The 14,323-nt window shown below is 37.2% G+C and overlaps 2 protein-coding genes across 3 annotated transcripts in view; both read right to left on the minus strand.

Moving 5' to 3' along the window:
• Positions 1-1,615: 1,615 nt before the first annotated feature.
• LOC107659559 (phenylalanine--tRNA ligase alpha subunit-like) lies at positions 1,616-9,899 on the minus strand. Its single transcript, XM_016448548.1, has 8 exons — positions 9,700-9,899; positions 7,558-7,695; positions 7,049-7,147; positions 6,847-6,965; positions 6,560-6,652; positions 6,190-6,318; positions 2,303-2,446; positions 1,616-2,211 (listed from the first exon to the last, which is right to left on the minus strand). The coding sequence occupies exons 1-8, from the start codon at positions 9,844-9,846 to the stop codon at positions 2,106-2,108; spliced, it is 975 nt and encodes a 324-aa protein (XP_016304034.1). The 5' UTR covers positions 9,847-9,899; the 3' UTR covers positions 1,616-2,105.
• Positions 9,900-10,547: 648 nt separating this feature from the next.
• Positions 10,548-14,323, minus strand: part of LOC107659573 (interleukin enhancer-binding factor 3 homolog) — a 34,621-nt gene continuing 30,845 nt past the window's right edge. For both annotated transcript variants that reach the window (XM_016448576.1, XM_016448575.1), the window contains exons 19-20: positions 12,507-12,884; positions 10,548-11,328 (exon numbers count right to left, since the gene is read on the minus strand). In XM_016448576.1, coding sequence (XP_016304062.1) covers positions 11,195-11,328; positions 12,507-12,884 — 512 coding nt within the window. In that variant the 3' untranslated portion in view covers positions 10,548-11,194. The remainder of the gene's footprint in view (positions 11,329-12,506; positions 12,885-14,323) is intronic.

Genomic DNA, 14,323 nt, shown 5'->3' on the forward strand with positions numbered 1-14,323 from the left:
TGAATGCCAAAACATATCAAATCGAGACATGAAATCATAATTTTTTTGTTATATTTCTTTTCCTTTAAAAAACTTACAAACGAACATACCATTCTTGAAGGTTCTAGAATCACACAGTTAATTGTGGTTAATTTATTTAATAGATCAACAAAGCTAATAAAAAAAAAAGTTTTGAAAACGATCTGTTTTGTTTGGAAGAATATCTTTGGAGTCTTTAAATAATGTGACAGTGGGGGGCTTCGAATCAAAATGTTTGTGAACCACATGTCACATTGCATTGTGTAGCCCCGCCCACAGGACACAGTGAAATCTCATTGGTCCCTGCTCCCCATAGCGACACATTAAACATCCCATGCATTTTTGCTTTCAGCATGGGCTAAAAATTACTTGTGGCAGTAAAAAAGCTGGTTAAGAAGCTGCACATCGCCCCCTGTGTTCAAACATAGAAACAATGAGATCAAACGGATTGTCCCATTTAACCAAGAGGGAGATTTACTCTGCCTGAAGAAAGCTTAGCCCTCTTCACTGGATTTACACAAATCACTCAAGACCCTTATCCAGACCTCTCAAGCTCTGCATTTACTACAGTACACACGCACAATGAAGATGAGTGTACACTGTAAAAATTACAACTAAACTAATTATATATATATATATATATATATAATATCGGGTTAAAGCGAAAAAAAATCCAGAGCCTGCATTTTTTTTCCGGGGGCGGGGCAGCACATGCAAAGCATGCAATGACTGTGGCAACTTTAACATTTGAAAGGATACTATGGCAAAGTTATTGCTTTCTTTATTCAAACTGATTTTTTTTTTTTCATGAATATATGGTTGACCTGAAGAATGAAAGCTGTATCATACACTTGGAAAATTATGAGCTTTATCACTGCTTATCGACACTAGGGGTGTGACAATACACTTAGCTTTCACACATACAGTACTGGTAAATTACCGGTAAGTGACCATTAATAGATCATGGGTGAACAGGACCTTTTCAAAAATCCCGGTAAATTTGTTCTGGAAATCATATCGTTTTATGGAGATGACATGATTACATGTTTTATGGAGGTCACATGATGACTCTGAGCTGTTTACAAAGCTCCGCTGCTTTTTAATTAGTTATTCTATGTAAATATGCGCTAGATGGACATCTTTGAACATCGTGCCTCGCAGCTTTTTCAATGTGTCGCGCTTCTCCATTCATCAGGGCTGTGACTCTGCAGTAGTAATGTTAGTTTGGTTGAGAGTGAAAGCTGTGGTCCTCTCATACCATTGGTAGGCAAACTCGTGGACTCAAAAGTGATATCAATCAACAAGATTTTTTTTAAAATGTGGGACTATTTTTTTCCGCAGCCAAACGCTGCACGCCGGAGATCCGGCACAGTGCCGGAGAACTTTAAGCCCTGAATATATACACATATGGAGTACATTTTAAGAAATTCTAATTTGAAAAAGAAAATTGTAACTCTAACACAAAATGTTTATAAATGTACTGGAATATGATAATGCAGCCATGGAAAATGTCCAGCAAAGGACCCTGGTTTAGCTGCATGCACTTACAGTAAAAGAACTGTGGTTTCATAATAAACAACCATTAAGTAAGTCATACTGGAGATTTGAAACATTTTTAGTTTAATATTTCTACAGTAAGAGGACTTTAATAGTTTCCATTGCATTCTGGGTTATGAGAACAAACTGGGTGGCTGTTCTTTTACAGAGCTGTCATGGAAAAGGGCAGTGGAAAATGACAATAAATCAATTAAAATGATGCTAATATATGTGTATATACACATATATATATGTGTGTGTCTGTGTGTGTGGAACAGAAACCAAAGAATTAACCTACATAAAAGCAGAAGTGGAGCTTTGAGTGGAGGCCAATAGGGATTTCTATATCAGGTGGTGATGTAATAAGGTCAATGTAAAGACGTGACTCTTTTCCTCTGCTTTGACGTCAGCCTGTTCAACATGGCCCTCGTAAGTAATGCTGAGCAGCAAAGTGTAGTTCAGGGTGTGTTATGGCTTAAATAAACAATAAAAATGCAGTTGATTTGTCACGAGTACAAATGAATCCATATGCTGAGCTGTATGATGGTCATTTAAGAGTCCAGTCGACATATTGGGCTGTCGTACACCATCTGGAGGTTCACTTTGTGGCCCACGAGCTCTCGGATGTTGTTGATTCCATATTTGATCATGGTGGGTCTGAAGATGGGTGAAAATAAAAGAGAAGCAATCAACCAACTCTGAGATTTTGTATGCAACAAAGCTATTTTATATGTGCATGTCAATGTACCTTTCCAAGGACAGACCCCAGGCGATGACTGACACCCCCTTGGGCAATCCCATGGGCAGCAGCATTTCAGGCCTGAAGACCCCAGAATTACCCACCTCCACCCACTTCTTCAGACCTGAGAGAGATTGAGCGAGATGGACGATTTATGATGCTAAACTGGTTCAGACAGTTAGCTTTCCGCCTAAAGAGTGCACAGAAAAGCTTTTTCAGCAGCCTTTGTAAGTACTGGAAAGTATTGGTGCATTCAAGTGCTGACAAAAAAATAATATTTACGAGTTCAACGCACATTTATGCCACCACAAAGCCTTAATTAGGAGTGGGAAACATTGAACTTTCTTTAAGCCCTGAGTTTCCGAGTTGGCAGTGTGTCTGTGAGAAAACATGACGCAATGGATGCAGTGGCTGTATGTATTAAAATGTTTTTTTTTCCATTTACAGTAAAACTAGCTAAGTTGCGTATACAAAATATGATTATATCAAACAATTACGAATATATAGCAACTCAATTTACAGTGCTTTCATGAACTAAACAATCAAAAAAAAAAAAAAGCAAAAACTTAATGCATACTCTTTATTCATTATTTTGTAAAAGTTGAGTTTAAAAATCTTGCTCTTGGTACATAGCCATCTTACTCATCCTACAAAATGACTTGAACTCATCTGAGGTCATAACTAATTACGACTTCCAAACTCATAAACAGGAACTTCCAAGGAGGACATGAGCACACCAATATTTTTTTCCATTAATTTTGTCCAATAGGGAATTTTTTTTTTAAGAGTTAGAAACCAAGAAACAACCAATCAGCTACAAGGTGAAACAAAACATTACAAACTTTGATTTGAATCAGAAAATATTTTGATTATTTAAATGTTGACTGATTGTCTATAACTGCAAGGCTATGAAGAAATTCTTTGTTGAATGTGTTAAAGTTTTATATCGCTTCTGCAAATTATTTCTGTCATTTCACAGAGCCTTACAGACTACCAGAGGAAAAAGAAAAAAAAAAAAAGGCAAATAAATCTGATAAAAATGACAATTTTTCAAATTTTCATGCAGTTCTTTAAAGAAGCCGTTTCACTCGGATATACACCACAATGGGAAAGAAAAAAACTACTAATTTCCTTTTCATGTCGACTTCAATATTAATGCTTTCACTACTTAATCGAATAGTTTTGCTTCTAAAATTAGGTTATTGCATTACCACCTATTTTTTTAATAATTTGTCTTTTATTAGTTATTCTATACCAGGGGTAGGCAAGTTCGGTCCTAGAGAGCCGCAGGAAATACACAAAATATTATTTGAAAAATATGCTTTGAATGTATGTTGTCCAAACTCCTGCAGAATGAGTGAAAGCACAGAGGTGGATATTCCTCACCCGAGATGAAGAAGGTGTCATGCTGGTCTCTAGCTGGGTGCTGCTGGGGCTGGAACAGAGAATCGAAGTTCCAGAAGGAGCTCTCGATGAAGTTATCCCGAACGTAAACAAGGCTGATTACGCAGATTACGTTCATGCACGCGCTTTCCCCCCGAACGTAAACAAGGCTGATTACGCAGATTACGTTCATGCGAGCGCTTTCCCCCCGAACGTAAACAAGGCTGATAACGCAGATTACGTTCATGCGCGCGCTTTCCCCCCAACCGTAACAAACGTTCATGCGAGCGCTTTCCCCCCGAACGTAAACAAGGCTGATTACGCAGATTACGTTCATGCGAGCGCTTTCCCCCCGAACGTAAACAAGGCTGATTACGCAGATTACGTTCATGCGAGCGCTTTCCCCCCGAACGTAAACAAGGCTGATTACGCAGATTACGTTCATGCGAGCGCTTTCCCCACGAACGTAACCAAGGCTGATTACGCAGATTAAAAATATCTTAATTTGTGTTCCGAAGATGAACGAAGGTCTTACAGGTTTGGAACAACATGAGGGTGAGTAATTAATGACAGAATTTTCATTTTGGGGTGAACTAACCCTTTAAGCAATATCAGTGTATTGTTTTTGTTTCCTACAATTTTAGAGTGAACAAGGGGAAAGCAGCACCCTGCAAAAGAATGGGAACCCCAGGAGACTTGAGCTCTCAGATAACTTTGACCAAGGTAGCAGACCTTAATTAGCCTGTTAGGGTCATGGCTTGTTCACAGTCATCGTTTGGAAAGGTCAGGTGATGCAAATTTCAAAGCTTTATAAATACCCAGACTCCTCTAACCTTCCCCCAACAATCAGCAGCCATGTCCTTCTTACCAGAAAATTCAACATCTGAATTTTGCAAAAGAACATTTAAACAAGCCTGATGCATTTTGAAAAAAGTCTTGTGGACCGATCAGGTTAAAATAGAACTCTTTGGCCACAATGAGCAAAGGTATGTTTGGAGAACAAAGGGCACAGAATTTCATGAAAAGAACACCAATCCAGCTGTTAAGCATGGGGGTGGATCAATCATGCTTTGGGGTTGTATTGCAGTCAATGGCATGAGGAACATTTCACGGGTAGAGGGAACAATGGATTACAACAAATTCTGTTGAAAAGTTGAAAAGAGGATGGGGTGCTACTAGGTACTAACTATGCAGGGGGCCCAAACTTTTGCTGCGGGCCCTTTTTCTTTTCTGTTATTTTGAAAATGTAAAAGATGAAAATAAAAAATATATTTTGTTTAAAATATAAAGGGAATGTGTCATCTGTAACTTTATGCCTTTTGGAGATCATCTTCCACTTGTTTAACTGTTCACATTAACAGAAATTTTGACCAGGGGTGCCCAAACTTTCGCATGCCGCTGTAACTATGGTACTCACACATACTTCAAATCAGTATGATTGCAATTGTCATATTGATATAATAAAATATGAAGACAAAATATTTGATTTTAGACACAATATTGTACACATTTTCTGTTTCTGGTTTATTTTATCAATGAAAAGTTTCAAAAGAAACCACAGCAGACCCGTTTTGCATCTTTGAGCAACACCACGCGGTTCTTCATTGCTGAATGAATCAGAGTTTTGAACGAATCAATTTAATGAATGATTCAATAGCCCAATGAATCATTCGTTTGGACAAATCATTCAAATGAGTGACTCAAATCATTGACAGTGACTTGCCGCCACCTACTGGATGTTTTAGATTAATTTAAAGTACCTTTCCATCTAAAAATAAAAATAAATAAATAGAAAAATCAAATACTTATTAAAAACAATAATTAATTTAAAAACAATTTTATTTATTCAAAAATGTATTTATTCATTAAAAAAAAAAAAATAATAATAAATCTCACAAGAGTCACAGTATTTGTAAATTGCATTCAAGCCAACTCTGAGCAGTCTGTGAAAATACATCTAAATGCCATTTCAGACGCAGCTTCTGTGCCACTTCTGCAGTGCCAAGATGGATTTTGTTGATACTGATTTCCTTTGATCTGAATTTACTGCTTAAATGTAAGAATTTGACAAAAAAGGTGATGTGCACATCTAATAAGGTTAAAAAAAGTAATACAGGTAAAAATCTCTGGGAAATCAGATTTAAGACGCAAATAATGCCTCATAATGGATAGTGGAAGTTATTTTCGGTCACTACAGTGAAGTACCCATCGCACAGAATATGAATACTAAAGCTTGGGGAGTCAGCTGTCCATAAAAGGCCTAAACCAGAAAAAAGATACCAGCACAAAAACACACTTGGCACAATATTGTCTAATTATAATTATCGACATAATGTTTAGGTTAAGGACACGCTTTAAAATTTTTCATTCTAATTTTTTACTGCTCAACAAAAACACTAACCAAGCATGTGTGAAATCATTTTGCCCAAAGTATTATGTCCACACAATAAATCTGATAACTGGTGGTTTATCAGCTGAGGCAGAAGAGTGTTATGCAAAGGTAAAGGACTGACCCCATCTCCAGGAAGATCTGCCTGAACTGCGTCCGGACCTTCATGAGCGGGTGCAGGTGACCGCAGTCTGGAGCGACACCCATCGCCTCGAAATTATACGGCTTGAACTTCTTCTCCTTCCAGCTTCCACTGAAACATTAAAAGCCAAAGACTTGTGAAGCGCTTCATTCAACCCAACTGAAAACACAAGTCATGCAACTTACAAATACACAAAGAATTGAAATTGTGCTGTTTTTAAGTTGTTAATAACAAGTCAGAAGTAGTTGGAAAATCTTGTTTCTCAGAACTGCATCTTTGCAACATGATGTTGTGTAATACATTTAGGTCCTCAACAATTTTTACATCCTTTTGAGAAACTGATTAGTCTCACCTGGCGATCATCTCTGGAGTGAGTTCTGTCTCTTGTTTGGTGATGGTGGTACTGAAGCTGCTGCCTTTAGTGATCCAGTATGACTTAACCGTCCTGAAATTAAACATTCATACATTAACAAATTAAGAATACATTATATAGTTTTCCCATTAAAAAAAAAAACTGGGATGAAAAAGTGGGTAACTGGGATGAGATTGTTACTGAGCTGTAGCGCCTCCTACTGCTCATGTAGCATTAAATGAACAACTTCAACAAGTTAAAGGCAAAAACTCAACACTCTCTCTTACACTTCCGATAGCAGTTTACGTTTCTTGAGTTCATTCTTCTCTTTGTCCTCTAGTTTTGCCGACAGTCCCTTCTGCACCAGCTGTAGTTTGTCCCTTACTGTATCCTCAATAGTTTCCACCTGAAACACACACACACTACATTAATAACACATTCACTGGGAGATTCAGGCTTAATTCATTTTATGTGCAGCATGTAACTCACGGTTTTAAAGACTCTTGGTCCTCCCTCATGAGCTTTATCCAGACGGATCCATTTGTTGGACATGGCTTTGCTGAAACCAACCTTCCCACTCGGCATTTTCTAAAAGAATCAGAAGGTACATGAGATATCAGATGCAAAACATACACACATATATATATATATATATATATATATATATATATATATATATTATATATTTAAATATAATTAAAAACAAGGGTATATTTCGCATAATATATGCAATTATGCATACTCCTATGATATATGTGTCCAATTGTACTTTACAAATATACTTTAATAACAAAATTTAAATAACATTGTTTTTCCACAGTAAAAAAGAGCTTTTTGCATTGTAAGCTGCTGAGAATGTTTAAATATGAGAAAGTTAAAATAAACTTGGCAGAAAATACTTTCTGTTTTCATGAGATTTATCCTAGCGGCACTCATTATAGTCAAAATACATGTTTTCTCCTGTAGTATAGACTATAGACGACTCTTTCATCTCTCACCATGAGTTCATTCTGCGGCAGACCCTTGTCTGGGATGGCGTTGAACACTCGGGCTTCATGACTGCCCTGCTCCGCGATCTCACAGCCCTCTCCTGTCAGCTCCCAGCGTTTGGAGGACTTCTGCTCCGCCGAGATCACCTGAGAACGGGATTCAAACAGGTTAAGACAGAGAAACAATCACATGTTTCTGTTACAAAGAAGCATATATACTGATACTTATAACTTCAGAGAAACTAACAAGGGTCAAGAAAAACAGGAATGTTCTGCAAATGTACAATAATATGCTACAAAATACAGGGCCTCTAAAAGAGTTGCGAAGTGCTTAATGGCATTTAACAGTAATATATGACAAAACATAGATAGATAGACAGATAGACAGACACACAAACAGACGAATAATACAGATAGATAGATAGATAGATAGATAGACAGACACACAAACAGACGAATAATATAGATAGACAGACAGACAGAAATATAGAGTCAAACAAACAGACGAATAATACAGATAGATAGATAGATAGATAGACACACAAACACACGAAAAATATAGATAGACAGACATATAGAGAGTCACACAAACAGACGAATAATACAGATATAGATAGACACAAACAGACGAATAATATAGATAGACAGACAGACATAGAGTCACACAAACAGACGAATAATACAGATAGATAGATAGATAGATAGATAGATAGATAGATAGACACATAGACACACAAACAAACAGACGAATAATACAGATAGATAGACACACAAACAGACGAATGATACAGATAGATAGACAGACAGACATAGAGAGTCACACAAACAAACGAATAATACAGATAGATAGATAGACACAAACAGACGAATAATACAGATAGATAGACAGACAGACATATAGAGAGTCACACAAACAGACGAATAATACAGATAGATAGATAGATAGACATATAGAGAGTCACACAAACAGACGAATAATACAGATAGATAGATAGACACACAAACAGAGGAATAATATAGATAGATAGACAGACAGACAGACATATAGAGTCACACATACAGACGAATAATACAGATAGATAGATAGATAGACACACAAACAGACGAATAATATAGATAGATAGACAGACAGACAGACATATAGAGTCACACAAACAGACGAATAATACAGATAGATAGACACACAAACAGACGAATAATACAGATACATAGATAGATAGATAGATAGACACACAAACAGACGAATAATATAGATAGACAGACAGACAGACAGACATATAGAGAGTCACACAAACAGATGAATAATACAGATAGATAGATAGACACACAAACAGACGAATAATATAGATAGACAGACAGACAGACAGACAGAGAGTCACACAAACAGACAAACAAACAAAAGAGATAGATAGATAGATATATAGACACACAAACAGACGAATAATATATAGATAGACAGACAGACAGACATATAGAGACTCACACAAACAGACGAATAATACAGATAGATAGATAAACACACAAACAGACGAATAATAGATAGACAGACAGACAGACATATAGAGTCACACAAACAGACGAATAATACAGACAGATAGACGAATAATATAGATAGATAGATAGATAGATAGACACAGAAACAGACGAATAATACAGATAGATAGATAGATAGATAGATAGATAGATAGATATATAGATAGACACACAAACAGACGAATAATATAGATAGACAGACAGACAGAAATATAGAGTCAAACAAACAGACGAATAATACAGATAGATAGATAGATAGATAGACACACAAACAGACGAAAAATATAGATAGACAGACATATAGAGAGTCACACAAACAGACGAATAATACAGATATAGATAGACACAAACAGACGAATAATATAGATAGACAGACAGACAGACAGACATATAGAGAGTCACACAAACAGACGAATCGTACAGATAGATAGATAGACAGACAGACACAGATATCCTAACTATGTTTCGCTTATATCAACAGTTATTTTGACAGGTCTGTAAGATGACTTCTTTGTAATGCGCTGATCCGCATGATTTCAGTGATGAACACAGAGATCATGGGGATCGGATGGGTCCGGTTGGTTTGCGCCGCTGTTGCATCAGTCAGAGCGGGCTCACCTCTCCCAGCGCCTGCAGGCTCTTCACCGCGCCGACGATCAGCTGATGATCCACCCCGAGATCCGCCGCCACATCCTGGCTCTCGATGCCGCCGTTCACCTTCTCCAGCAGCCGTAAGAGTGCTTCTAAAAGCCCGGTGTCAGCCATGCTGGACTCGCCTTGCGCTCGGATGGGGAAACGGACATGACGTCACGTCAGCCGTAAGCTCCGTAACAAAAACGCGGCACATTATTTTACCGTAAACCAGGAAGAGCGGCTCTGTATTTATTATTAAACATTTATTATTATGTTGCTGTCGTTACCGCAGTTTTCAATAAGGGGTCCGCAAACATTTATTACAAATATTCTGAACATTTAGAGCGGCTCTGTATTACTAACGTTACACCATTAAACATAAAAGATTTGTATATGCATTATTATTACTATTATTATTACCGGCGTTTTCAATTGTGGCGTCCACAAACAAGTATTTATTAGACATTTTTTTTATGTGTATTTAGAGCGGCTCTCTACACTTTTTAACAAATCATTAAGTTTTCAATAGCCAGTTTCACAAACCTTTTTTTATTTAAAAATCTGTATATTTAAGCGGATCTATATTTATTACGCCTTCAAACATAAAAGATTAGCATTATTATTAGCACCAGCGTTTTCAATCGCATTCACATTTGTTTATAAAACAAAACACTTTTTACATCTTAATGTATTTTCAGGTTTAGATTATTTCATTACATTTTGAATACTAGATTTCAATGTGACTTTTGGATCAAACTGTATGTATTATGTGTAGACAACTATAAGCAAAATACCTGGAGAAGTGCATTCAAAAACAATGCAGAGATCGGATATCCTCCAAAATAAAATCCTTTATTACAAACACCACACATTCTTTAAACATTGTCCGGAAAAATAAAGGTCCCCCACCCAAAACAGCCAAATGCTACAAACGACCTGACACATCACAACTTTCACTATCACATAACCATATAAAACAATGTCACATGTGCTTTCATAATTTAAAAGAAAAGCCTACCATTACAGACAAAATCATGAAATGTTGCTGGTCAAATAGAGAAAAAAAAAATTTAAAAAAAATCATAAAACTAATGATTTACAGCTTGAGACTGATTCATCTTATATTTACGCATGTGTGAATGGTTAAAATCACTCAAGGACAGAGCATCCTGTCACTGCATATTAACAAATTATCAGGTCCTCACATGCATCGCTTTGGGTTTATATTACTTCTCCCGTTTGAGGGCAGTAGTTTGGAGGAGTTCACAGAATTTAAGTAACTAAAAAAAAAAAAAAAAAACGCACAAACTTCAAAAGAAACATGAAAATACACTATTTTGCACAAAGTTTAGAGACTGCTATTATTTTCTTTAGCTCAGGTGTTGGTGATAGAAACCAAAAATTGAGAACGACAGAATCAGAACGGATGATGCTCCTTGTTTGGAAATGATGAGGCAGGACTGCACACAGGGAGGCAGGTTTATCGATACTGGTAGTTCATACTGGGATCACCCCGGCCGTACCCTGCTGGTCCACTGTTGTAGGAGGCGGAGCTACCGCTGAAATTCTGGTTGGCTCCGCCCTGTGAGCTGTAGTTTGACTGGTTGCTGTAACCTATGAGAGAGACCAGATCAGAATTACCACAACAACATTTAAAATAGAGTTAAAACCCATTCACACCAAGGATGATAATCGTTCTAAGACCACAGCTATAACAATAGTGACACAATATAATTGGAATCACTTTCAGACATTTTTTTCCCCAGCTGATTCATGATAAAATCATTGACAGGCAATAAGAATCTACCCAAGTAAAAAAAAAAACGAGCATTTAAAGCAATAAACTATGTATCTGCAGCACACTTATAACTAACACGACATTGGTATGGACGCTAATATAATTGTCATTTTAGTTCTATGGGCCTTAAAGGAATAGCTCACACAAAAATGAAAATTTGCTGAAAATTCACATCCTCAGGCCATGCAAAATTAGTTTCTTCATCCGAACAGATTTTGAGAAATGTAGCCATTATATTACTTGGATCCTCAGCAGTGAATGGGTGCCGTCAGAATGAAAGTCCAAACAGCTGATAAAAACATCACAATAATCCACAAGTAATCCACACCACTCCAGTCCATCAGTTAATGTCTTGTGAAGCCAAAAGCTGCATGTTTGTAAATAAATTCATCAATAAAGTGTTTTATCTTCAGACCATCACTTTTGGCCAATATATGAGTCCATCATAACGCTTCCTCCAGTGGAACAGTTCATCCCTTGTTCTCTCGCATCAAAATCCACCAACATGTTGTTTAGAGCTGCTTTTGGACTGTTTTCACTTGTACACAGTGTTTGATCTGTGCATATTTCTCTCCTGATTCAGAAGACAACTTTTTCACTGGAGAAAGCAATATTATGAACAGAGGACTCATATTTTAGCTGGAAGCAACAGTTTAAAAGGTAAAATGTCTTGATGCATTTGTTTCTTACAAACAACTTTTCATCTCACAAGATGTTAATAGATGGACTGGAGTGGTGTGGATTACTTGTGGATTATTGTGATGTTTTTATCAGCTGTTTGGACTCTCATTCTGACGGCACCCATTCACTGCAAAGGATCCACTGGTGAGCAACGGATGTAATGCTACATTTCTCCAAATCTGTTCTGATGAAGAACCTAACGCATCTATATCTTGGATGGCCTGAGGGCGAGTACATTTTCAGCTAGTCTTAATTTTTGGGTGAACGATTCCTTTAAGACTCCCAAATTTGTAACTCGGACTGTTTTTCTCACCTTCATAGCTGTAGTCCTGTCCTCCGGTCACTTGTGAGGGATAAGCAGTGCTGTAGTTGAAGTTTCCACCTCCTCCTCCACCACCACCTTGAGCCTGGCCGAAGTTCTTCTTATGTCCGAAGCCCTGGCCGTACTGACCGAAGGAACCCCCTTGGCCCACTCCGGATCCTTGAGGCTTGGTGTTTTGGTGCATGGGCGGCTTATTACCGGCCGGTTTTGGGGTTCCAGTGGGGGACGAGTAGCTGCCATCACTCTGGTAATACGAGCCGAAACCACCCGCCCCTGCAGCACCTCCAGAAGACAGGTTTGTGTCTGGACCTGATGATCCAGGACCTGAGGCCACCGGTCCATCATTAGACCCTCCGTTATTATAGAAATCTGAAGAGGAATAATACAGTAAAGGTTAACAAATGGGCATTCAATTCTAACTCAATTCACACTATAAAACGGAATGCTTATACAGAATCAACATATTACTGGCTTTTAAGGAACAAACCTAAAAACTTTTTGCTGTACATTTAAACTTGATACAAAATATACATCAATTCAGGGTAATATTTAACTTAACACTACCAAAAATGTAATTTTATGGGATATGATGTCTTGAAGTCTCAGTTCACACATTTCGACGCGAGTTACTGACCCAAGCTTCAATAAAACCACTATCTGCATTTTCTGGCTTTGAAATAGTAAAAGTGTCACACTACACTTTTGTCAATTTACTTCCATTTAAACACATACGAATGCAAGAGAGCAGAAATGCAAGCTTTTGTTAAAATGTTTTGCATTTCGCTGCTCTACAAAGTTCGAGTTTGGACCTGCGAATTAATCAAACAAGACATGACCAATAGAAGATCAATACATCATGGTTAAATTAAAAGAACACAAAGTGGAGTAGACTGTATATTTTTACATGTTGGATGCATTATACGTAGGCCTGTCGCGATAATTAAATAACCGTCCAATCGCGATTATTTGATCTAACCGCAGTTGTTTCAGACAACCGCGATTATTGTGCTTTTTATACGAGACAAGGGTGAGTCATACACCAAACGAAACCGAAGAGCACCAGTTTGCTTTTCATGCACTGTATAGCCTATACCAGACTCATTCTTCGCTCTTTTGCAACTAACTTTCTCAGCTGGTCGCACGAGCACATGATTTGGTCCCAATATTTATTTATATATTTTTTTGCGCTACAACATGGGATTATTCAATGCATGCTGATGAACTTTTATCATAGTTTATAGTTATATGGAAACGAAAGTGGTTAACATTCAACCCGTTCTTTATCATCAGTAGTATTATTTGTAATTTGAATTTTGTGAACGGGAGTTTCTCTTTTGCTGTGTTAAGCCGCGGGCTTCGGATGCTTTCACTTTCAAATTCGCGAAAAAGCACAACAACAATAAATCAGTAAGATACAGTGACAAACTAGCTTACAAAACGTTTAACAAAAACGAGTAAGACGCATGGCACACACCACATGCTGTATTATATACCGACTAATAAATTATAGAACGTTTATCAAACACTGAGGAATCAAATAAATAAATAAGAGAGCCTCCATAGCGTAATATGAGGTAAACCGCAAAGATACGTTTTTCAAAAATGAAAACAAAAAGAAAACACTAACAGTGACAGTGCTTGCTCTCTCTCCAAGATGATATATTCCCATTATAATACTTTAAGTTTAAGGAAGGAAGGAATTATCACAAACAGAAAGATTATTAGAAGCCTTTCTTTTTCTCATGATTTCCATCTTATATTCATGAATGTATTTTGTAAGAATACAAATAGTTAACAGAATAAACATG

Source organism: Sinocyclocheilus anshuiensis, unplaced genomic scaffold (genome assembly GCF_001515605.1).
Source record: "Sinocyclocheilus anshuiensis isolate Anshui unplaced genomic scaffold, SAMN03320099.WGS_v1.1 scaffold1277, whole genome shotgun sequence".
NCBI classification, from domain to species: Eukaryota; Metazoa; Chordata; class Actinopteri; order Cypriniformes; family Cyprinidae; genus Sinocyclocheilus; species Sinocyclocheilus anshuiensis.

Bases quoted from the DNA above. Each gene is read 5' to 3' on its own strand.
- LOC107659559 (XM_016448548.1), bottom strand. From the start codon at position 9,846: ATGGCTGACACCGGGCTTTTAGAAGCACTCTTACGGCTGCTGGAGAAG. The intron at 6,319-6,559 runs GTGAGACTAATC...TTAATGTTTCAG, and splicing joins ACTCCAGAGATGATCGCCAG to TGGAAGCTGGAAGGAGAAGA. The intron at 2,212-2,302 runs GTACATTGACAT...ACCCATCTTCAG, and splicing joins TGGGGTCTGTCCTTGGAAAG to ACCCACCATGATCAAATATG.